The sequence below is a fragment of the Atractosteus spatula genome, chromosome 13 (assembly GCF_055471065.1).
Source record: "Atractosteus spatula isolate fAtrSpa1 chromosome 13, fAtrSpa1.hap1, whole genome shotgun sequence".
Lineage (NCBI taxonomy): Eukaryota > Metazoa > Chordata > Actinopteri > Semionotiformes > Lepisosteidae > Atractosteus > Atractosteus spatula.
Genome location: NC_142718.1, coordinates 21,076,372 through 21,103,845, shown reverse-complemented (window position 1 = coordinate 21,103,845; position 27,474 = coordinate 21,076,372). Strand labels below are relative to the sequence as shown.

The 27,474-nt window shown below is 36.1% G+C and overlaps 1 protein-coding gene across 3 annotated transcripts in view; it reads right to left on the bottom strand.

Moving 5' to 3' along the window:
* hdac4 (histone deacetylase 4) overlaps positions 1–27,474 on the bottom strand; it is a 244,485-nt gene that overhangs the window by 205,619 nt on the left and 11,392 nt on the right. For all 3 annotated transcript variants that reach the window (XM_088930368.1, XM_088930369.1, XM_088930370.1), the window contains exon 2: positions 19,305–19,591. In XM_088930368.1, the coding sequence (XP_088786494.1) occupies positions 19,305–19,326 (22 nt within the window). In that variant the 5' untranslated portion in view covers positions 19,327–19,591. The remainder of the gene's footprint in view (positions 1–19,304; positions 19,592–27,474) is intronic.

Sequence of the window (27,474 nt, the reverse complement as noted above, 5' to 3'; positions counted from 1 at the left end):
GTCTCCTTCTGCTTACCAACAAGAGTGTTCACGGTTCAGTACTCACATCTCTTTCAAGCTCTCAAGCCAGTTCCCTTCTAAGGTTCAGATGCAAGTTTCTTCATTATGTCTCTAGGAATTAGTTTTAGGTCTTATCACTGTAATCATAGGACTGCCATTGTCCTGTTTCAAGGTAACGGACAAATAAAAAGTCTGAAGTTGCCCAGATGTAATTAGTCAAAGCTTGCTCGTGTCACTAGCCAAATGAGACGAGGATTTCCGAAGTAAGAGACACACATATCATAGAATGCTGGAGATGGAGATAGTAGGCTCCAGTTTTCTCAACTCTCAGAAAAAAAATGTTCCTGCTGCAACTTCCCAAAGTACCTGAAGGTTTGCAGTGACATCAGGAAGAAATGCACCACTTCTCCAAAAGATGCATATAGACAGCTTGGAAGAGCAAATGTCTGAATCCTTATTCACCCCATGCAGTACATGGGCTGTTAGGAGTGAAAGCGAGGCTGCTACTTTTATAGCTATCAGTTTATAACTAAATGTTATTACATGTCCAAGTGTGCAGCCAGTATAACATGGTGGTATTTTTTTTTTGTTTCTTTGTGCACTTACAATTATATTAGTTCTTGGATTTTTTGGTGTTTAGAAAAACACCAATCAAGATTGATGAAAAAGACTGTGAAACAGATTAACTGGGTTATTTTGAATCTACACATTTAATACACTTTAATTATACATGACAGAGAAATAGTTAAAGCAGTAATTTGTCGGTGTGTGAAGGCTTGTTGAAGATCTTAAGTATTTTTTTTCCATTTAATAAGTTATAAAACAAGCAATTTGGGCTGGAATTTAAGCTGAACATTCACAAAGAACAGCTGAACTGTAATTCTGAGTATTAAAATAGTCAGGATGTATAGTAAGTGTACAGTATAATGATTAAGCTTATTTAGCCCCCTGTAATAATTTTCCTCCCACTTACATAACATTTTCATTGCCACCTGTGTAGCTTCTCCATATCTTATATATTTTAATTGGTAACTTCAAACTCAACCAGCCCTTTAGAAGTCTCCAAAAAGTCCAACAATGAGAGGTGTACTGTAATACTGTAATGTTTATTCATTTAGCAAATACTACACAATAAATAATACTGTGCAAAACTTCAAATTAACAGAAAGTTAGCATGTAGGTTATGGTTCTTTTAAAAGCTCCATTTATAGGTTTTTAAAAAATATTCTCTAATTTATCACAGCGACAAGCAAATATATTGTTCATAGTAAGATGCTAGAACATAAGATGCAAATAAAAGGGTTATTTTCTTAGTTTAGCTCTTATAATATATTTCTAGAATTTAAAAAGCCAAATAGAGGAGCCAAATAGAATCCTTCCTACATAAAGCACTTTAAATAGTAGCATTTATATTAATCAAAAGAAGTTAGCATCAGTAAGATTAATGTTTAGGACATGAGGGCATTTAAACAAGACAAAAATTCAGCTTTTCATGAATTGTGTTCCAGACCATTTACGCATTCATGGAAGTAACTCACAACGCAGGCAACATGCGACAAAATATAACATTTTGTTTAATATATTAATCCTTCTTTACTGTTTCAAAAGGATAGAATTGAAATTAAACAGTTTAAGCATAAATGTATTAATACAAATATTCAAAAACTTTAGTCGAAAAAAAAAGTCATTAGCTATAACACAACCTAGACAATTCATACATAACAGTCCTTCCATATTTCCATGCGATGTCTAAATTTGTAGTCAACATCAGAAAATGTTGCCAGTCCATACCTGAGTTTGCTAAGCTTCACTGGTCCAGCCATGTAACAAATTAAACCATTGTTAGAAATAAACCCACCTACAAAAGCTGCACATACTGTAAACCAGCAGTTAGGGTATCCCAGATAGCCTGTGGTGCTATAGCTACCCAATGCATTTTCACCTCTGTCCCCACTCCTGGAGAGCAATGTACCAGAGCAGGTTTGATTTAGCAGGGATCCCCCTCTGTCAGCTGATGTCCCAGTATGCATGTTTGAAAGAGCACTGTATATGATTTGGAAGGTATTATAAAGGAAGTGAACATTCTAACCATCAGGGGCTTTGAATTTTATCTCAGTGCAATGCTATCAGATTCACAATTAGCAGTTATTAATTACTTGTCTTGCTTGGAGATTTCTGTCTGATGAAAGAAGCTTGTTAGACTGCATGTGGAAAATGAAGTCTCAGACAACAAGGAAAAATAAACTTAAATTCCCTTCCACTGCTAAGCTACCATGGAATAAAATAAGGTTTTTAGTCGGATATCAGCACCTCACAAGGAAAACAGCCTTACTATGTTATCATTTTGTACTTGGGTAGTAGTACGTCCCTAATTAAGTGCCTCTACCTTCTAATGTTTTTTTACAGAGGAAAGTGTATATCATCTTTAGTGTTAACCAGTTTTGGACAGTTTAGCTCCTTAGATTGCTATTATGACTTTTTTTAAAATGGGAAACTAAATATAACTGAAGCTAAGTATATTTCTGTTTAATCCACATGAACCTGTCCATCAGAATGCAGAAAAAAAGGTTTGATGAAAAACATACTTTTGTCTAGTGATGAGTCCTTAAAAAACACACAGTGATTTTGAACTTATGTATGAAAAAGAGAAAACCGCTTCCAATTTTTCTAGAGCAGTAACTGGAACGTCGCTATTAGTCACAAAAGGTTGGGTGTGCATAAAATGTTTCACTATATTGCTGCAACAAAATATACCATTGCAGACCTACAGGGTCTGCGAAGCCCTAAGAAAGCTACTAATTCCCCCACCCCCCTACCTGCAACCTCCTTTAATCAGATTAGGAACCTTTACACTGCTTCACTGACTGCCTGTAGATCTCTAACTTACTTTGGCCTGGCTTCAGTTACTGTGGAGCCCACTTTTCTGTTTATGTTTAAACCAGGCAAGTTGCCGGTTATGACGATATACTGACGTAAGACACACTCTGCTCAACATGAAAGCACTTAATCACAGCGGGCGAAAGGCTTTTTTTCAAACACTGGCTCAGTGCACTGGTTAACTAGCCTTTACACAAGAAATGTAACCTATTCCATCACACACCAGAAAATGTAGTAGAAAAATAAAAATAACCCCCATTTATCAAACAGCCCGAGAAAACACAAATTTCTCCTGGATTACACTTACAGTAAATCCAGTGATATCTGTTATTACAGACTCAATTTAAATTCATAATGCATCTGTGACATTTAACAAGTCATGTCACTTGTTTTTTTTTAAATAACATTATATTGGAATATAAGTATTTTTTAGAATTGCATAACCGCAACAGTTCCTACCACATAGATAATTTTATGGGCATAAGATGTTCATTGCAGAAAACAGATAACATCCTGCTTAAGCAAAGCAGAAAAAAAAAAACTTGCCTCACTTCACCATTCCCATAAGCAAAGATTAATACGAGGTCAGTGAACAGCTGCTCCACTGCCATCTCCCCACATGAATATACTATATATACACTTTTTTATATGAATGAATGTAAGAACTTTACAAACCCACCGCAAACAAAATCAGGCCATGTGGCCCACCTTCCTAATTGGAGTTCAGTAGCTAACTGAAATTAAAATTTCATCCAGCCATTTCTTTAAAACACCCAGAGCCCGAGCCTCAAACACCTGCGTGGGAAGCCTGTTCCAAACTCCCACATGTCTTTGAGTAAAGAACTAATTAGTTTCCAAATGTGAGCCCTGTGCCCTTGTTTCAGTACTGAGCGTGAGTAGTCCCTGGGTTGTTTCCATAAGCTTTAGGTTACAATATATCTGAATCAAATCTCCTCCCAACTCTTTCATGCAAACTCTTTTAACCAAAGAGCTTTAGGTCCCTTTACCTGTCCATATACGACTCTCCCCTGAGACCAGAAATTGCTGTGGCTCTTTCATGAAGTAAAAGACTATGATACAGTACCTTTTTTGATCAGATCACTAGGCGACTTCTACCAAAGCGGTAGCGCACAATGAGCGGAGCAACGCCAAAGGTAGTAAGGGAATAGTTAGCCAGGACACTCAAGGCAAGAACAGTAACACCTATGGCTTTCCGGACACTTTCAGGTAGAGGGACTTGCCTCTCCACCATTCGGCGATGAATCTCTGGTACAGGATGTTTTGCGTGTAGAAAAGTCAAGTGTCACAAAGATGGGTGAGTCAGGGGAAGTGCCTACACCTCCTCATTCGCCCCTGTGTGAGGTCATGGGGTTCGTAGCTGAGAGATAAGATGTGAAAAACACATCTTATCTCTCGGATTCCAACCTTGGGTGAGTACAGCAAATATATAACTTTCCTGTATTTAAATTCTTAATTTGTTTTATACCGCAAGCATTCTTAAGAACATACAATAACATATATAAATATCTAGATCCCTTTCATTTGTAGCTCCTTGCACCTCCAAATCACCCACAAGATATATATTTTATGTTCCTACCAGTGAATCACTCTTTACAGTGATAGCAAAATTAATTCATAAAGTTAATTAAGTCATGCATCTATCTAATCCATGTTTGTTATCATTTTTTAAAATTCCCTTGATACTGTTTCAGTGTTTGTATAAATCATCGCTTTTATAAAATTGTTTAAATAGATCAGAAAGAGCAGACCTTAAATGGATCCCTGCAGTACACCATGCTTATATCTTCTCCATTAGGACTTGTACTGATTAAAATAAAGAGCAATTTCATGGTTATTAACCAGTTCTCAATCTATTGACATAAATTACCAAAAATTAATACTGAGCATCAGCCTTTAATGGAGTGCCTTATCAATAGGTAAATGGAAGTCTATATTTCATGGAGAATGTCTTAGTGTAATTTACTACTTTTTTTTTGCTTGAAGCAACAAAGAAAATGAAACAAAACTATAGCTACTGACAAATCAATTGAAACTTTCTGCCATTTTACTAAAATTCTATCAGCTCTCGACATACTAGTACGGAGTAGGACCATACTTCCTCCTTTGTGACCAGCTATTGAATCTGTCTCAGGTCATCATGTCAGTTGCAGCTGTGAGCAGAGAAATCTAAGAATCTAAGAGTGAGTCTCAAGTGATTCTGTCACAAGGATATCACACTTTACATTCCAAGCCTTCCATATCTGTGTCACTGCCCAATACCTGCAGGCTGCAGGATAATTACATACATGAAAATGCTCCTCCAATGATGCATTGCCCCAATAATACGATAAACAGTGTAAGAGTAATTTTACAAGTAAAATTATTGGAAAAACTAACACGACTTCTACTGAACTCGAAGAAACCTTATCATCTCTACTTATAAAGAAAAGGACATATTAGAACTTTTTTATCTGAGTGAGCTATTGACTGTACTGTACTAGTAATTACTTTCCTTGCCAAATTAATACTAGTTATGTAACAAGTAACTGCAAAGAAATTTGAAAAAATAAAAAGACAAATTAAAAAAATATCAAAAATGATATTTTTCAAAGGAATACACCAAGCAACCCATAGACACAGAATGGTGAAGCCCCAAAATCCACAAAAATGGGGGTACTGATGAAGCAGCTTACAGTTACAAATCAGTTACAAATTTATCAGTTACAAATGATGGGTCGTTCAGTCCATCTAGTCCGTTTTGCAGTTAGTAGTTAGCTGATGAGACGCCAGGGTCTCTGCTTCAACATGCCTAGGTAGTTTGTTGAATACTCTCCCATCCTTTGGGTAAAGAGATGGCACCTATTCTTGATTTTAAATGCACATTCACATAGTTCCCACTTGAGTCCTTTGGCTTGTGTTTCACTGTTTAAGTTCCCTCGGTTGACTTTGTCAAAGACTGTTTAGATTTTGAATACTTGTATCAAGTCCTTGCTCAAAGTTACGGGTGAATGAGTTAGGTAAGGAGCAAATGTCCCAATTATGCCCACAATACCCACAAGGATTTGACAGTTCAAAGTACACTGTGCCTTTTCAGAATGTTCAATCTTCCCAGCACAAATGTAAGCTAACACTAATCTACATTCAGCTACTGGTAATTAAGTGATGATAAATGTTGATTGCAGTGCTCCATAACATCCAGCATCCAAGCAAACCAAACTAACAATTCTTCCTTTTTTGAATTCGGGTAGCTCCACTTAAATTAAAATCTATTTTAAAAATCAATATCCTTAGTTTTACTGCATTACAGATGTTAAGAATGCAGAATATTCCTAATAAAAAACAAACATATTCTAATATTTACTCTAATGTAAAAACAGTCAAATCTTTCATTCAGTTATATATTGTTATATATTGCACTGCTATGCATGTAGAGAGAGAGGTTTCTCAGAACATACATTTAAAGAAGCACAGAACTAGTGAATAGCCCCTACTGCTCTGACGTAAAGCTTGTATAGCTCTAGCTAGTTAGTACAGAAAGTCTCTAGTAACACCCTTTGATGCCATCTACACTAATCCACACCCCAACATTGATTGCAGCCTATTACCACAACCAGAGGCAATTTCAACCTGTTACAAAACCTGCTCTAGCAAAACTAAAACAAACAGTGACACTTGAGATAGAGAAGCTCATTTCTCTTTACAAAGAATGTGCAATTCTTTCAGGGTGGGGGTTAGACATTTTTACAAATGCAAGTTTGTACATGCCTCTGAGCACGTTCTGATCTATAGTTCGAAAAGATTCAATAATACAACCTTTTCCTGTTCTACCCTATGAATACTTCACTTTGATAACATCTATGACAACAGTCTGCAGTAGCCTACTTATTATGTTGTCTCTCCTTATGCTTGTATGTTAAAATGTTAAAGAAATGCAGCTTAACATTTGATTGAATCTTCTAGTCATATCTGTAAAAGGCTGACATTTAGAAAATCATTACCTTCATCTTTCTTTAGGCAAATTTCCCAAAAGCGTGCTTTTAAAATTCTCATTTTCATCCGATTCAGGGGTGTGGGGGAGCTGGAGTCTATCCCGGCAAGCAATGGGAGCAAGTCAGGATACACCCTGGATGGGATGCCAGGCTATCACAGGGCACACCCAGACACAAGACAATCACACACTCACACCAGTTCTCCCAGAAGGCAATTAACCTAACAGGATTGTGGGAGGAAACCCGAGCACCTGGAAAAAACTCATGTGAACACTTACGAACTCCATGCAAATAACACCCCAGGTCCAGAAATGAAAACAGGGCCCCAGCAGTGCAAGGTAGTAATGCCAACAACTGTACTACTGTGCCACCCCTTTTCATTTTCAGTTTTTTAAAAAATAATCTGTCCTTCCTTGTAGCCACTGTAATCATAGCACATGTATCCAGACTGCACACTGCAAGTTTTTACTATTAACCAACAAGTTCAATTTCAGACCTCTATTTTCAGGTACACACCGTATTGCATCTCTCTATATATACTTACTGTATATAAATGGATGAAGAAACGAATACTGTAATAAGGTATAAAAGGTACAACGTTTATGTTAAAGTTTGTTAAAATTAGCCACTAATTGCTAATTTTTTAGTCACTAACATCATTTTGTTTATACTATGGTCTTCCATTCGAAGATCTTCTTGACTCCACGTGTAACTCTTGCAGATTTACCGTAGATTACTTAAGTATAAATATATTTTTTTTAATTTCTCTGTAGAGTCTTACACTTAGCCAACTGATGGCCACCTCATTCAGATGTAGTCCATTTTTATTGTACACTACAAACAATCCTTGCCATAAGAAGAGCTTCCAGTGGCTGAGAGAGCATAAACCTTCTTCAATCACCTCCATGATCCAATGGTTACAGTTTGTATTTGTCTGTCTCTGCATAGTGCAGGCAGGATCCCTGAAAAGACCACTAGCTTGGTCCTACTCTTCAGCTTGTGTCGAAAGGTCTTTGAATTTGTTCCAAATGGAAAGTGTGCCGTTTATGCCAATATTATTTTCTCAACATGAATAGCACTGGATCTTCACTTGGCTTTGCATTGGGTCTACTCTCTACTCTGCTGCATATCTCAAATGGCAAATGTTTCTTAAAATGGAGTTGACAACAACCTCTACTCTGTTTCTTGAAATTTTGGTGTCACTAACACTGATCTATGATCAGGATCTGCATTGACTTGAATTTCCAAATCAGGACTGTCCTCCTTGCGCTAGAATGTAGAAAACCCGTTTGGTATCTGTGGCTTGTCTTCCATAGGCTGTAGGAAGGAAATTAAATTATTTCTTTTCCTTCTATGACATCCAGGAAATCCCTCTCTTTTATCAGTGCTGGAACTGGCGCTCTGTGGTGCGAGAATATGGCATTTGCTAGATGTCCTATAGTTACATTCATTTGCTCAGGGATAAACCTGATATTATGTCAGTTTTCTAAGATGTTGTTTAATGCCTGTAAGTCTTCCAGGATGCTGCACGTTGCACAAGTCACAAATCTTGTCTTGAAAGCCATTTTATGAACACTTGTACGCTGTCGGTTGTCTGATTCATTTATGCCTCCTAAATCAACTGTAATTAATTTAAAATCTCTATCCACAAACATACTATTTTTGTGATGAAAGCAGCATACCTAACTTAAAAGTGAGTCAAGTCTAGCCTACAGAATTACACACAGTTTTCTCCATCTGAAGACGGAGACGCAAAATAGTCTAACACGGAGTAAAAATCCACACTGAAACCTCCTTCCCAACCGTATGAATATAATCCTGAACACCAGCTTTGTCATTTTGTGCAGTTTTCCAAATTTAAATGTGTAAGCCACCACAACTTGGCACGTGATTTGCACTAGAAAACCTCTACATAAAACAACATGAAAAGGCTTTGTCCTCCAGCCCCTAACAACAACAAAAGTAAGTAGCCTAGCTGCAGTTTTGAACATATTACAACTTGTTGAGAAGAGAATTAGGGAGCCCATACAGTAAAGAGTTGGAGAAATCAACTCAGATTATTCATGTGATACTGATCTGCTCTGAAAATAAATTACAAATTGAACTTTTAATTGAAGTTTTAGAGAAAAATATCCCCAGGAACAATCTTTGGCAGTTATTAAGATTTCAAGAGCATCAAGAGAAATTGCACTTTGCAAAAAACAGAGACTTTCATAGCAGCTACAGTAGTCATTCTTCACTTAAGTAAACATAATAGGAAGGATACAATAACAGGACTGCCATGTCATTGGATGTCCTAGGGTTTTAAACTCACACTGACTAGAGCAGGATTGAGTTGCACCTCTCTGCCTGCCCAAGGCAGAACACATTGTTAGTGACAAGTATTTGGAGCAATAAAGCAAAGCAATTAGGAGACCTGATGTCAGAGAGTGAAAAAGACAGGGCCCCTAGCATAGAAGGGACAATAAAAAGAAAAACACAAGCCTGTCACAAAAGAAATGGATCTCCAATGGTCTTAAATGCAAGCAGTCACTTAGGGATCACCAGCTGAGATGGTACCCTGTTTCAGGATACCATGACCTTGTGCTCACTGCATAGCATTAATCAAAACTAAAGGCAAAGAAAAAATACAGTGGGTTTCAAAATCAAAGTAACCCAAAAACTGTACAAGGAAAGTTTATTCTTCTGTACCTTTTAACCCGGAGTAAAAAAATGTCTTGGAATCTTGGGTCTTGATATTGCTGATGTTATTAGTTCATAAGAAAAAAAACAAAAGGTAAAAGACTTCCGAAGTAGTTAAAAGACCAAGTACCTTATTCCATAATGTCTTTGATTTCTTTTATAAAAATCACATTATCTGAAAATCAATAAGGAACACAATAAGCAATCGTATACAACACATGCACAAATTTACAAATGGTTCTTGCTAGAGCAAAACAAAGATTTCTGATTACTACTCATGGAATATTATTGGCACATAATTGAAGGAATCATAATTTCTTATTGTAAACAAAAACACTAAAAGTAAGAATAAAAAGAAGCTACCAATCTAATGTCTACATTGATATGGATATCAAGCAGTACATATTCAATTCAAACAGTGTCCAGAGGAACTATGGGTAAGCTTGTATTGCTCACATTTCTATATTCAGAGCACTGACCAACCAAATGTCAGTCTTTTAGAAAAGATACTGATCTACACACTGATTTCCTGATGCACAAACCTAAAAGTTGAATTCTATGAAGAGTTTTTTTTCCAGTTTTGTAAAATGTTTCAACATAATGTTCACCCATCTGTCATCAGTTATTACATTGCTGAAATGTTGACGTTCCATCTTAACCAACAACTTTTCAGTGCTAAAAGTACAGCCATGTGTCATATACTACTGAATGCATCTGTGACAGCACTAATACATATACAAACGATGAGATAAAAATTTAAATTCTAAAATAGTTTTAAAATTAGACTTGCATAATACAGCAACTTTCTGGAAAGCCCATGTATACGTCTTTGCAATAATACACTTACTTTTATCTTACATTTTTTGGAGTTCTAAAATAATGTTTTATAAAAGTCTCTCATGCACAGAAAGAATTAAATTTACTGTGCAATTCTAAGGGCCCTTATCACCCCATGAAAGACCTGAATTTGCCACTTCATTGCTAGTGCATGAACACTGCAAGCTGTTCTACAACGAAACTATAACCTCCCTCAGCTGCAAAGTAATACATTTAGAGCTGGACTTCATATTCTGCAACCAGCGCTAAATAAACAAATATTGCAGCTTGCAGAACATCAAAGGAAATAATCAACTTAAAATTAAGACCAGATAAGAATGTATTAATTAAAAATCATTAACGGCACATCAATACGATTAAAAGAACTTTATTAAACCACTTTTATGTCCATGTTTTGAATTCTGTGATATTGTCAGACTACAAAGGGGATTTCTGAAATATATTGGTGAATGTGTTTTAATTTTTGTAATAAAACAGAGCAACACATAACAAATACTTCACAAAAAAGCATCGAAAATAGGAGTGTGAACAAAAGAGAAAAAAGGGAAATGGGCGTAAATATAAATACATTTTCCAGAAGAAAGAAAGCATCTGAACTGGCGCTAGAAAAATGTAGGCTCTAAGTTAGCTCTAGTTCTTTCCATAAGACCACTTTCAGCAAACAAATACAATCAAGTGCAATTCAAAGATACAGTATATCAGCCTCACCAAATAGATATTTTGGCTTAGACCTTTAAACAAAAGACTTTGTGCCTCAAGAGTTATAAAAACTCTTGAGGCACAATATCATGATTGGAATTATCATGGAAAGAAGCCATCAAGGGCTCAGTGCAGTCACATCTAAAAGCACATGAATCAAAAACACAAAAGCGCTCTCGCACAGAGCGCTCCCAGAACAAATGTGGACCGGTACCAGCAACACAACAGACGGATGGGAGCAGCCTACATGTGGAATCACCGATAAGTTGTCACAAATAGCCCAGACTGCTTCCTAAGCAGGAATACTATCCTGATTCTCCAATGAGTCTACTTCTCTAAAAGGTAACTTGAAGGTAACTGGGGGGAAAAAAATAAATAAGAGGAGAAATGTTGCCCAGAAAGACATTGGCCACGAGGTTAACTGTTAAACTGTTGAAACAAATAGATCAGCAAGGTTGGAGTCTAAAATACATAATATGAGAAAACCAGGGGAGTGAGTAGTGTTGGTTTCACTAGCATTTTGGTGTCAAGCTGGTCGGCTTGAGCAGCTTCACACAATAGTTTAAAACAAACTAGACTCAGGAGCAAAGAGGGAAGAATGCAAATGAAAGACATCAATATAGCTTTCTGAATATTCAGTTACCCTTTAGTGTCTTATTTTACAGGGGACAGTTACCAATCAAAGAAAAAATCACCCTCACATTCACTGCCTTTTGAAAATTTTGTGTAAGAAAGAACACAATAGATCTATAACTTCTGCATAGAAAATCTTAGCTTTGACGTGTGCCCCTATAATCCTTCTGTACATAAAAAAAGCAGATTAGTAAAAAGTTCTGTTAAATAAAGTTGTACATTGCTGGTTTCCTCCTACAGTTCAAATACATGTTATTTAGATTAACTGGCATCTCGAACGTGTTCCCTGCATGCATGTGCGATTTTAGCTCAGTGAACAAGCAATGACAATTCTTCATGACAAGTAAAATTAGAATTAGCCGAGTCAGAAGAAGATGACAAGCTTTAATGAGGTCACTCATACTGCTTTCATCTTTGAGATGGCAGAAAACAGACAGCCAGCTCTTTTTAATAACTCCAGGATATAATGTTATTAAAGGTCTGTCATAACCAAACTGCTTTTGAAAACAGGATCTCGCTTTCAGTGAAGATGCAGTGAAGCCTCCGAAAGCAAGTGTTCCAAATGCTTACCTTCTCATGGTAGATATCCAGGGCAGATGCCCAGTGCTTTACCACCATTCAATAACTGCAGCTTCTAATCAGATCTCAGAAATTAAGCAAAGTTTGTTCAATAATGGAACCTCCACTATTCCAACTTCCAAAGAATAATAGACTTCCCAGAACTGAATTGAGAAAAACCAAGAAAACCGAACTGAAACACCCAATACCCCAGTAGAGTGACTGACCATATCTGAGCAAAACACAATAAATTATGCTGTACTTCCGATGGGACATTAAACCCCAAGTTAGTGGATACCCGAACATTATGAAAATCCTGTATCACTGTTTGTAGGAGTAAGCATTATTACACCTTGTGCCCTGGCGAACTTATACAATTTAGCCTAACTAAAGTCTCTCTTAACTCAACTGGTGAAGCATTTTCACACTTCTCTACCTGATCTGCTTTGTAGTGAGGCTGCTATCACAGATTGGCCGCCATATTTCACCCAAGTGGGTCATGTACTGCACTTCAGTTGTGAATTAAGTGGATCCACTCCCATCTGTGAAGTGCTTTAGGATCCTGCGTGGTATAGAGTGCTATAATAAATGCCATTTACTATTACAATCCAGCTGCCTTAGGCAGGTAGGGCTCTACTGAAAAAGAAGAACTACAGACCATACTACACGGTTCTGGGAACAAGAAGGAGATTAAGATTTGAGGAAAATTAGAAATCCAAGCAGTACCACTAGGTTAGGAAAGCAATCAAATCACCTGGTCAAACATCAGATCTTCCAGACTCCAAATTTCAAACAGAAGTTATGCAACATTCCTGAAGAAAGTAATTAATTACTGGAGCTGTGCCTTCATTGAAGTCAAATAGAACACCCTGTTGCTTTAACAGGATTCTGTAACAAAATACCCTTTATGCATAACATCAAGAGTTCATTTAAACATCCTCCTCAGAGCTCAGACTTCTCTACCACCCCTCATGGCTTCCAAAGTTTTATTTCCCCAACATGAAATTATGAGTAAGCAATGGATATTTTGAGGGGCATTTTTTAATCTGACTTTGGTAGAAAGGTGTATTAAAAGCCAGAAGCAAAATATAAATACACAGGAAGAACACTAACACTAAAAAAGATTAAGTAATAACCAAGTGCCATCTGTAATCCTGAGACCTAGTGAACAGGTTTCCTATACTATTTTGTTTATTTATATACTATATTATAATTGATGACAATCAGCCTAAAGCAAACCAAATGAAGTTTGCAAGTTATTTAAATTTAAATCGGAATTGCTGACAAAACAGTTTATTTTCAAAATCTGTAAAATAAAGTGTAGAAATAAAAAGAAATGTAAATTAATATTGTAGGAAAAGTTATGACAATGGACTTCCATATGTATGCACGTCTAGATTATATACAACAGAGAAAAATAGTTACTTTAACATTGATCATCTGAACTAAAACTGCATGATCTCTAAAGAGATGACTAAAGAAATTTACACATGGAAAAACATTTTCCTCAGAAAGTCTGTTCTAAAAATGCTGAAAAGACCTTAATTTGGTCTGCTTAGCACACTTGTGTTTTACATCCTTGGAGCACATGTACTTTGGAATTTCTTGACACGCTTTAAGAGGCTTTAAATGACCCAATGTTAACAGAAAAAGAGAGAAAGGAACCTGTTAAAATAATTAAAGCTACATAATGAGTTGCAGGTGTTAGCCAGTTCTGTACTGCAGATCTACCTATGACTAAATTAAGTTAGACAGTATGGTATACAGCCCACTGTCAAATGATTCTTTAAGAAAGGAAATCTGTATATTGGATGGGAATGTTTTCATTTATAGTTTTGTTCCTTGTAACACTGACAGAACACATAGTGTGAAATGTTAAAAGGCTTACCAGGAACCTAAATCATCACAGACATTTTCAGGAAAGCAGTCCTTCTGTACACAAACACACAAAGTAAGCAAAAGCAATCATTGAACTGTTCATATCTGTCCCAAAAAGAACTTTCCTTTGGGTTTTCTAGCAAGACAGAAATCCTAAAAAAGAATACTAGGAGAGAACCAGAAAATAAGGAAAGGACCAAGATATCTCTTTAATAAGATGGAAAGACTTTTTTGAGTGCCAATCCATCTGATTATTTGTAAGAAAAAAACTAAGCCAAGACACAATACGTCTTTGAAACAGTTCAATGGTTCACTTATGTAGTACTGTATATCCTCTTTTAACAGTGTGGACAAGCGGACACTTACACCTGTTGGAACAATTACTTTAAAAGGAACAAAAGATGAAGCAAGTTATATGGGGTAATTAGAGTTGCGCCATACTTGCAGAGCTCTTGAAAATACCATTTGGCCTGCAATGCAGCTACAGTTAGTAGGCGCAAATGACAGGGATTACTGAAGTGTTTAATATGGCCAACAGCCAAGACACAGTAGCTAAACACAGCATGTGGAGAAATAATTGCATAAAAGCCAACCAGCATTTTTTAAAAACAAACAATGTTACAATTCCGTTACACCACAAATGGGTCAGAAGTAGTACAGGGTTTGTAGTTTTCTTAATACATTTTAACAATCTGATTTCCACATTTCTTCAGTGTTCTTTTAGAGCACTAGTTCCAGTTTAAGAACAATTAACTATACAACTGTAGAGGTATAATAACATTCTCACTTCTAAAAAAAGGCAAGTGTTGTTGCATTAACAATATTAACAATATGAATTCTAATTAGTCCTACACAAACAAATAAACAATATCACTAGTTTTCCTCTTCCCTAGAACACAGCATAATTAATGAGCTAAAGGCTTGACAGAGTGTGGGCTTTCAGCAGTAATAGTCACGTTTTGATACTCATGAGTTATTTATCACTGTTGTCATGTCTCCGTTGATTCCTTCCTGTATTTCTGCCAACAACAAAACCTCTAAAGAGACTGTCTCAGACTGGAAAATGTAGTTAATTAAATTAACAAATAAATATAACATGATATGGGTCAATTATCTATAAACTTTAAAAACTCCACAATGCTGTTCAGATTTTATAAAATCACTGTAGCTCTGTCATCTTCTCAGATTCCTCTTTACAATGATAGAAATCCATAAAATATGTTGATACAAAATCCATCTTTGAAATCTCCATAAAATGTTATGGACTACTGAAAATGTTTCATATTTCTCACATGAGAACTATAAATTGCAGACTTGGAAATCACAAGTGTTCATTTTTCTTGAATAATATACCTATTTTACAGTAGCAAGGTTATATACAGTGCGGTGGCTCTGTTGCTAAGGATCTGTGCTTGTGGCTGGAAGGTTGCTGGTTCATATCCCGCAGCCAACAGAGGAATCCTACTCTGTTGGGCCCCTGACCAACCCCAACTGCTCCAGTGGTGCCATACAAATGGCTGACCCTGCGCTCTGACCCCAAGCTTCTCTCCCTGTCTGTGTGTCTGTGTCTCATGGAGAGCAAGTTGGGGTATACGAAAAGAAATTCCTAATGCAAGCAATTGTATATGGCCAATAAAGTGATCCTATATCTTATAGGATCTTACACTTTTTTGGATTCTGTTTTGTGTTAATTTTCTAATGGACTACTTGCAATTTAAAAGCTGGTAATTGCCTTTCTGCTAAGACCAATTAGTCAACCTAAACCCACCTTTCTTTCCAATTGCCAAGCAGACAATACAGAATTAACAATATAAAGTGAACAATGCAAACTACCAGACAAAGACTGGTTGTATTTTAGATTGTATCCACCCTCAAAGCACGCTGTCCTTTACATCTTCTATTTAAGTTCTACATACATGTAAGTTCTTACATCTTCTATTCTCCAGTGGGTAGCAGTGAAAGTTGATATCATTTAAATGTAAACTTTAAAACAATAACACCACAAATTAGGCCACATTTACTGTTCTAACTGAATTTAACATTAAGAAGTGATATTATAAAAAGAAAAGCTCCCTCTTCCTCCAGAGCACAAAATTAGAAAAAGTGTGGAACAAAACAAAATAACGAAGTGCTTTTGAGTAATTGTGATATATGATATTCATGTAAAATGAATAAAAGGCCTACAGGTGGACGGTTTTAAAAAAACTGCAATTATTACATGCCTTAGTGAAGAAGGGAAGAAATACACTCTGGGATAGTGGCTAGCAGGAATATTAAACAAAATTCCTAAGGCATTAAAAATCCATCCATTCACCTTCATCAGACTAGAACAGCGCTATAAGAACTCATGAGTGACCAAGACCCACTCATTGGAATGTGGTGTAATACCATCACATTCAAAAGGACTAACTTTCCGATAGATTTGCCACCATATCTGGTGAATACACAGTATACCACAACAGGAGAAACCTTAAATGGTAAATATTAAACATGATTTTCTTGGCTACAACATAATGTAATTGGAGGGAGTTTTGGAAATCAGTTTGTTTTTGCTGATGACAAACACACAGCACACCTTTGTTAACTACATTTTGATACCCGTACACCACCCATTGTTAAAGCGACGGCAACATTCAATTATATCCACCACATTATCTTCCAATATGATAATGGTTATCCTCATATGACAAACATTGCTTAAATCCTACTACATCTATATCTATCTTGAATTCACGTGGAACTGTGCAATACTTCTTCCAGCAACATTAGCACATTGGTGTTTGAGTAAAGGTAGAAAACAAAGAATTGATCACTGACATATAGACCTGAAGACACCATGAGCCATACCACATGTGACTTTTAAACTTGTCAGGAACTTTTTTTTTTAGAAACGATCCACAATATCACATTGAAAACATACAAAATAAACACCTGTGCAATGTTCATCTTAAATCTGATTTGCATTTTCTAGAGGGGTTGAAATGTAAATTATTTAGCGGAGCTATTTTACATCTGGAACAAAAAGGCAAAGGTTTTTGATCTACATCAATTCATTTTGTAATGTTTTAAATAAAACATTGTACATTTAAAAAATGTGCCTTAAGGAAAATATTCAAGCAGACAAATTAGTTAACAAAGATTAAGGATCCTGATCCCTTTAAAGTGGATTAATATACTTGGTGCTTTTGTAACCTGTCCCTACTTATAACACTAAACCTATTAGAACAGCACCTGTGACATCATAGTCTCAATTCAAACTTGATGAGGAAACTCATTAAGTCATTAAAACAACCTTGGATTAATCTGAAACAAGCCAGCAAAGACTATAATAGAAAGGCAACACAAGCCCAATAATTCTCTGGAGAAAACAAGATATACTGGGGGATTGAAAATAGCCCAATGAAGTGCCACACTACCACTCCATTTTGACCCACTATCCTTCAGAATGGCAGAAGTGACAAGTTTTAGAGAACACAGAATTCCAACAACCTACAAAAAATTGAAAAGAAGGTGTCCATTATTTCATCACAAATGTCTAAAAGTATGCTTTAGGCATACTTAAACAAAAACTATCATTCTGATTAAATCTGCACAGCACTGTGAGTCCGATCACGGAATGGCTCGTAGGTGATTTAATTACCTAACTAAAAATGGTCATGTGCACAGCAGCCGCCAAAAGCTCAACGTAATTTATATTTTATCATTCACATAAAAGGAGATTTAATCAATGCACGAACCAAGTAATAAAAAATAAGGGTCTATCAATGTTAGCGAACATTTTATGATTAACCATTTAAAATGATGCAAAATCAATGATGCCTGCTTTGAGAAAGCACTGCCTTATTTATTAAGATTTTATAGCCTTATGTTAAATAGAGCAATTACCATTAGTGATATCCCCAGACTTCCATTTACCATGAACTAATCCACGTGAAAAACATGTATGTCATATTTACTTCTTTAGCCAAAAATAGATGATATACAGTATAAAATGTCAAATACTGTATACCTTAAGAAGATAAGAACACACACAGAACAACATATAGCATGAAAAACGTATGATCTGTTAAAGTACACATACTATGTCATTATTAAGGAGAGTGTGAAAATGATATCTTATTTTTGTTTACACAATATAGTGCAAGGAAATGTAGTGAGACGTGAAACACTCAGCCACCATGGCTTCTAGAAAAACATGCTGCAGTGGGATTAGGGTGAGGGAGGCACTCCCAAGCCCAAATGCAGTGAAACTTAATAAATATAATGTGTGTTGTCCATTTTAATGCCCGGGGTGATACAGATTAAATATCTATTCCATAATAAAATATGCTCCATTGTACTCAGACCAATACAGAAACATATGTCTTGCAGACATTATGCAAACAAAAGATTTGTACAGTTTTCACCAAACATGAGAAACAGAGCCCAGAAACAGTACAGATAATAAAAACAAAAAATATTTTTTTTACAAATGCAATAAAAGATCTTTATCTACTTTGCTGTTTTGAGAGAAAATTGTAAAAAGGCTACCAAACCAGAAACAACTGTATTCAATTAACCAATTGGTATTGGAGAATAGCATACTGGGTTATGTCTACACTGTAACTTGCATGTGGAGTTTCAAAGAGCAATAAACCACAAGCACTTTGCTTCAAAATGCCAATGAAATGATTTAAAGCACAAGTGCAATTAAACAAATTTAAAAACATGAACAAAAGAGGCCCCTTACTTTGTAGCACAGCCCTTGGTTCGTCATTAGCATAAGCTCACTGCTAAACCCAATATAAAACCCATCTTGTGTCAAAGAGGCACGTGTTTCACATCAACAAGGCATTTCTGTATTCATAAGAAATTAAGGATGAAAGTAACGATGATGAAAAAAGGATTATATGTGCTTGAAATGATCTTCACTAATGATAGAAACACTAACATGGGAACAAGTAATAGGTTTATTTAGGTGTGACCCGAAGAAGGCTCCACAGCCGAAACATTGTGTTTTCTTTCTTCTCTTTTCAGCATGGAATAAACCTACTATTTGTTCCTTTGCAGCCTACGCATGCTGACGCAGCTGCCCACCTGAAACACTAACATGATAACTTAATAGAATGTGACATTTGGGAAGCCAAGGTCAGCACAGGAGGGAAGTCTTACCTGGATGGTTTTGGGAGCTCATTGTAGAGGTCGTGTCCTGTAGACTGCTGATTCCACTGTGAGGGCACCCTTTAGAGTGGACGGGGGCAGGGGAAGGGGGAGCAGCCCAGCAGACAAGATAACCTCAGAGAGCCTCAGTGCTCCTTGGAGACATAGGAGGTGGACACCATCCGCTGTATAAACTCCAAAGAGACGTCGTCCTCAGCGCACTGGTAATCCGCTCCAAGTAAAAACAGTCCAAGGACTGCCTTTGTTTTAAATTTTGGACCGTTTTCACAACTGCTAACCTGCATTCAGAAAAATAGAGAAATAAACTGGGTTTAGAGAGTGGGGATTTAAATAAATACACCTTCATTGAACTTTAAGTTAATTGAGAACAAATCTGTATGTACAGTGACAATCCGCAGAGTACCCATTTACAGAGCAGGGAGTTTAACTGGAGCAATCTGGGGGAAGCACCTTGCTGACGGTATAATAGCAGATCCTCAGCAATGAGGCAAACTCACAACCAGTCCCAAATTCCAAGCCCATTTGCCTTCAAAAAATGGATACCATAGTACTCCTTTTCTCATATGGCAAACTGCATCTTGCTTTTTCTCCGATGATGCTTCAAATAGGAATACTGTACTTTCTTTTGACATGCAATAAGAACCAGTTAATATCTTTTTTGTGCCCAGGGATGAACAAAAGTGTTACAGTTATGAAGAATATTGTGACAACCCCTTTGCGTTATTTATCTTTACTAGACCCTTTAGCGGCTACTTAAATTATTTTGGATCCTAAGCTTTTTTAAAAAAATAATTAGAACTTACTGGAGCCGCTCTATAGTTTATTATTATATATGTTTTTATTATTTATTATTATTATTACTATTAAAAGACTTTTTCAGCACAGTCACATTTAATTTGCATCTCCAGGAATCAATCACAACATATGAAGAGGTACACCATAAAGACTGAATTTATTGCAACATCTGTGCCCAGTCAAGTGACTAAAGTGCATATTTTCAATTCATTCTTGTAGAATATTACTGAAAGTTTGTTAAATTTGGAACTTCTGCATATTTAAGTAAAAAAAATATTTTATGATGAACGGTTTGGGGTTTATTTAAAAACTGGTTCAGAAAAGCGTATCTTTCTCATTTTTCCAAACTCACAATATACACATTATATAACCTTTGTACCGACAAAAAAATCATTTCAACTAAGACTTAAAATCTAAATTTGTTTTTACATATCTAAAAAGGTAATACTGCATATGTGGCACAGTAACACAGGGCAAAGAGAACCACACTTCAGCAATTTCAGATCAGCACCCTTAGACATGGAAACAAGTTAGAATCGTCAGAACATTCCTTCCTAAAACCGATCTTTAACTTTCCACACGTTTTAAACCTATAATATAAAGAGATTGACCTCATTGGTCTGTTGCACTTCAGAACCAAGACTGGGATTCCTGTTCTAGGGCATCAGAACTACATTTGGTAACAAATACATGTTACTGTTCAAACTTTCACAAATGTGGTACAAATAAATATGGACATCCACTGCACTGAATCTTGTAAATGAATTGTAGATCCTACTTTACTAAGAAACTAAAATGTTCATTAAAATGTCTATTCTATACTGTACTAGGACAAACTGGAAGGAAGTTTAAAACAAAAAGCCATTTAGAAGTATCTGTAGCACACAGAGTCACCTCAGATATTTTAAGGTGTAGGTAAAGGGAAATTTAAAGGCCATGATTAGTTTTCGTCAGTGTTAAAAAAAAAAAAGTATTGTAAAACAGTTAACTAAACCATCCATGACCACATTTGAACTATTTTAAAATGACAACAGCACTGTAACATCTAATCAGATATATTGCATATATCTGCAGAGAGCGAAAGTATGGTATGCTGAGCAACACGTTCCAAGGTAATTACCAGTAAATACGAAAACAAATAAATTTGTTTCAAAAGAGGGAATACAATACTTCCATGTCCTCTGTGCATTGCAAGTACTCAGCAATGACAGATTTGACAGGCAAACAACGAGCTCACAATCAGCTCAGAATTTAGTGATGGCTCTGCAAAGCTGCCTGCATGAATAGCTTCTGACAGCTTAGCACTGTTATGTAACAGTAAACATCTGCTTATTTCTAGAGGGGGATGAAGCCTCTTGTTTGTTACTGATGCACTCTTCTTTACTTACCCACCATGCTTCCTCTCATTACTGAAACGAAACAAGCCACTGTGCAAGATGTATAGCAAAATGTATAAAAAAAACAACAACAGATAATCTTAATATCTATGTGAAGGAAAATATGCTCAGTACAATGCCAGAATACCTGGTCTCTGGGAATGAACTAACATTATACAAACCAGAAAATGTACATTTAACAATATAGCAATGTTGCATTTAGTTGTATTCACTATGACTGTCTGTGTGACTATTTTCAGAAAACATAAAGTACATATTTTGATAGAGACTCAAACCGATTAATGTCAATGAATGCATGAGGAGCTAAAAAGTTCAACAAAACATCCACTGTCCTATGAAACTTCTACTAACTTCCACAGAACAACACTGTATGACCTATACTGTATAGTCATATGATTATACTATGTAGTCTTATAAGATTTATGATTGTTAAACGTTCTGTAAAGCTCACTATACACTACATGTATCTGAATGTCTAAACAGTGTGAATTTTAAACCCTGCAGTTCCTTGAAAACAAGTGAAAAGAAATTTGGAGACATTCAGTACATTCAGTCATTTTCTAAGGATTGTTTTATGTACTTCAATATTATAGTGCACATTTCAGGACTGTAGTGCAGTTGTAGTACACCCTCTATTAGAGCAATTTGTTATAATTTAGCAGTTCTTTTAAGATAATACTGAAAATGAAAAATGAAATGCATTATCAAAAATGTACTTTTTATTACACTCTAGAGCAATACCTGTTCAAAGTAGTTTTGCATTTCACTCAATACTAAAGCAAATCAAAACATTACCTGACTGAAACAATGAAAATGATTATTTTTACAAAAAACAACTATGAATCTGTTGATACTGTTTATATATATATATTGCAAGTGTACCCTAGAGTACTCTACATGTATTTATTAAGCTACTGCAAACTTAAGCTGCTGCATTAATTCCTTCAACATTCATTATTTTTAATGTAACATTTGCCTCCAACTTAAAATGACAAGATAATTGAGTGTGGTTGTGGGTAGCCACTGGGAGTTGTTTGTGCAAACAGTTGCCCAAGGTGTGGTTAAAAGCATTGTATCTACTCACTGTATCTACTAATTTTTGTATATTTTTCAGTGAATTATTCTGTTTAAGCCATGTGCAAACGAAATTGCCAACAACAACACAGACCATGATTTAATTTTACCTATATAACATTTAAAAACATAAACCGTTAAAAATATTCTTTGGACTCATATTTCTTAATCACATGCCCAGACTAGATTCAGAATTCACATGGCATCGAGATTCGTTGGGTAAGCTGTTGTTGAGTTTAGGGATGACCTTACCTTGTCACCAAGTGATTTTTCTACCTGCTCCTTCATGATTGCAGTAGTCTTTAAGAGGACCTTGCCTTTCATGAAGAATTATTGGGGTTACCATGTTCTAATTATTTTTAAAGGTCAAATCCTTTAAACAAGGATTGAAAAGAAAAAGCAAACTGATCCTGTGAAACAATTAGCCTAACACCTCTGAGATATTTTATTAAAAGCCGATTTTTCCATCCTCACTACATACCAAATGCACATATCCAGAAAAGATTCTTACAGGAGCCACAGTTAAAATTCTTAATTTTCCAAAACTAACTTTCCTGTTCATACCAAAAGATTCTGCAAAAGGTTATCAGCTTTTAAACCTGGACTGTACAAATGCATAGAAGTATGTTAAATGATGTAATCCAGATTCCATCATTGTCTTATACTGTAGAATTTATTATATAAACTCTACACAGCATAGTAACGTTCTGCATGCCATACAAAATTAGAAAATAAATGTTTATAATGAACAAAAACTTTAAGACTATTCTCAAAGCTGTATTAGTTCATGTTTAATTTTAAGAAAAGGCAAAACCCTCCAAAAAGATGATGACAAGTACTTTTTACATCACAAATAAATGAATCCCCGGGCAATCTGTGGCATATTAATGACTGGTGTTTACAGGCAGTCGATAAATCAATGTTCATACTTGGGTAAACAGATGCATTAAGTGAGATAGTTGAGAATTGGACAGATAAACACAGACTAGTTTAACGTATAATCTGAGCAGTGATCTAAAGATAGTTCATTTGCACACTAAACAAAGACAATACACACATGCAAATGGACCTCCTCAACAGAAAAACACAAAAGAAATGTCTGCTGTGTCTCATTACTTGAAAATGTTAATTATGTTTGAATTTTTAAAACTCCCCTTTTCCATTATGGAAACATTTTTAACCTAAGGCCTTTATTGTTTTGCTACATAAACCTCATCTAAATTGTAAAGGCAGAAGTTATTTAGTCTGTAATAATTTAATTTCTTGATTTAGGACTCAGTGTGATTTAAAGAAACTGCGACTGTCAGCACTTCATAATATTTGAGTTGTGAAGCTTTTTCAGCTAGAAAAAGAGCATCTGTCCATATTTAATAACCGATAAACTCACTTACTGTACATTACATAAAAATATATGTACTTTTAATAACATTTGATAATTCACTGTAATATTTGGATAACACTGATGGGCTAATTAAAAAAAAGAAACTTTCTATTAAAAGCAAACATCTCGTCACGGTTATTCACATTTTCTCTAATACTAATAATTCAAATAATAATTACCAAAAGGTCCGGGAAGAAAAAATAAAGAAGACATTAGAGAATGACAGTTATACATTGGAGCTAAACCATTCCATAGTTTCCAGTCAAACATTTTATATAGCTCTCATGGTTAGGAAACAGTACCAATACAACACCAGAAGTGGAACATATCTGAGGTCTTAACACAAGTAAGAATTCCAATTGAAGCTAGACTGTGGGAGTAAGGAACTAATGACCCTGCCATGTTGTTGAAGCTCATACCCTGGTTTCTTTAAAGAAACAGCTGGATGAGATACTTGTATCAATTAACTACTAAGTAGCAAATGGGCCAGATGGGTCAATGTCAATGTCCTCCTTTCCTTTCCTTTGTAACTGTTTTTATGTTCTTATGTCCAAACTAATAAAGTTTATAAGATATAGATATAAGACTCTAGATGTTTCAACTTAATCCTAATATATCATGATACTATTATGCACCCACAATATTACTATCATCATGAAAAACATTCTATACATAATCTTTTCTCTCAAACCTAATTCACATTTATCAGAATCTTCAAAAATCTGATCACAGCAACTCAATGTAAACTACTCATGCCAATATATAGTATAAGTTGTTCCTTCCTGAATACATACAGTATAATGCTTAGGCTACTTTTGGTAAACAAAATATAGATCTGTCACGATTAACTATTAACTCAATTTCAGTAGAGGGACAACATAGAACTGAGTTTCTGCAACTGCAACAATGAAATTAGAAAAATAATACAGAATGTCTTCATATTTTTGATTGTAGTGTGTGTGTATGAAGCACAATCCAACAATGTAGAACAATGATGACACAAATTAAGCTGGTTTAAAGCAAAAATAAAACAGGCCCACAAACATGTAGTACACAACACTGGATCAAAATGTATCCACTAAAAGGACAGAGAAAAGTAAACTACATAAAAAGCCAGTCCACGTATAGAATAATACTCACCTACAGGATTATGTTACATAGGTCTAAATCTGAAAGACACTTTCCCCAAACTAATTAAAATAAGGAATCCAGGCCATAGTGCAGGTCAGCGCATTCTATAAACTCTTAGGATCAGTCTCTACACCAGTAATTCAATTTCTTTTTAAAGCACTACTCCAACTTGCTCCATGAGAGCTGAATGTTAGAACAGGTTTTATTGACAACCACTCCTACAAGCTGCTACACTTGTCACCACAAATTGCATCTAATAATGTATCCAACCCCTACGTGCACAAATGGATTAGGAAAAATGCACACCATAAACCTAGCAAACATCACAGTTCACAAAATCTTTCGGAAGCACTGTGCAGTACAGCATTGCCTTGCTTAGCAAAGTATGCTCATCCATAGCGTACTTTGTCCTGAACATGAATTACTCCAAATACACCTGTATAAAAGCCGAATGTCTGTGTATGACGCACAAACAAGCCAAGTGGAAACACCAAGGCCACACTCGGCGCTGGCTGTAGTTTTGCATCCTGCTACTTTTTCTGCCAAAGCAAAAATGCAATGAAAAGCAGGCAGCCAATGAAAACCACAAAGATCCAGCCTTGTTGACATAGTATGCAGTAATTCAGTCTCACAACCTGAAGGCTGCGAGTTCCATCCTTACACAGGGCAGCAACACATTCTACCAAATGGGCTTGAAGGGCCACAAGGCCTCCTCTTACTTGTAAGTTTCTCCCGTTCTTTAAAACGGGAGTGAGAGTGTGGCACACCCATGTTTACGGTATGGCCAGTGCCATTTGTAATCACTCATCAAAAAGAACTCTAAAGCCACTCAGGATGACCTACAGATCTTGGCTCATTCTCCCATCAGTCTCCCACCACTGCCGAATTGGAGGATTGGAGCAATGAAGGCAGACAGTATTTAATCTATGCAAGCTCTGACTGGTGCATAGCCAAATGTTATTTATTTCTATAACTATTATTTAAAAATAAAAATAAACTCTTGTGGAAAAATGGATTTTAAATTTTAAATCTTATCACTAAAGCCAATACTGGTAGAACAATGAAGCCTTCATATGTTTTAATACACTTATATAGTGTTTTTCTGGACACTCCACTCAAAGCGCTGTACAGATAATGGGGACTCTCCTCCACCACCACCAATGTGCAGCACCCACCTGGATGAAGCGATGGCAGCCACAGTGCTCACTACACATCAGCTATCAGTGGGGAGGAGAACAGAGTGATGAAGCCAATTCATAGATGGGGATTATTAGGTGGCCATGATTGGTAAAGGCCAATGGGAAATTTGGCCAGGACGCCGGGGTTACACCCCTACTCTTTTCGAGAAACACCCTGGGATTTTTAATGACCACAGAGAGTCAGGACCTCGGTTTTACGTCTCATCCAAAGGACAGCGCCTTTTTTACAGTACAGTGTCCCCGTCACTATACTGGGGCATTAGGACGCACACAGACCGCAGGGTGAGCACCCCCTGCTGGCCCCACTAACGCCACTACCAGCAGCAACCTTAGTTTTTCCCAGGAGGTCTCCCATCCAGGTACTGACCAGGCTCACACCTGCTTTGCTTCAGTGGGTTGCCAGTTGTGAATTGCAGGGTGAAATGGCTGCTGGCTCATGTTGCTCATATGTAAGAAATAACACTCTTAGGAAGGCATCCCCATTGAACCCAGGATATAACTGACTCTCTGAGTGCTGATTCCCACAGCACTCCTTTCCCTAGAACACATCCTCAGCGCTAAACAGTACAATAAAGGTCAGGACTGCATCTCAACAGTGACAGCAATAAACAAAGTAAGGTACATGTAATGCAGTATTTACCGAAGGTGAACCTGCAAGCGAATGTTAAGCTATGATCAGAACACATTCTATAAATATTCCATTATTCTACAGGTTGATAGGAGGGATTTAATACACTTTGCAGAGAGATCTGGGTTATGCTTAATCATTAATTCACCTGAATCCAGTTGAGACCAAATGAACCAAAGTGCATAGAAAGATATCAAAGTGTTCTTTTAAAAAATAAAAACCATTTCCACCAGTATATGCAAACATGATTTTACAGGTATACTTTTTATTCATTGAAAATTTAACAATTCTTTACAATTTTATCTGACCAGCAGACATCCTGCAGATAAAAGCTGGAGGAAAAAGAAACAGCACATTGTAGGACATAGCTCTCACAAAATTAAATCAATTTGTTTCTCCTAATGCATGCATGTAGGGGGAATGACCAACATTTGTTAGGAACTTTTTAAGAGCTTAAGGTGGGAGTGGTTTTCCTTCCCTAGCAACAGAAATAAATATTACAGCATACTGTAAAATATCCTACAATACCCTACAAAAACACAGAACATTATCAGTA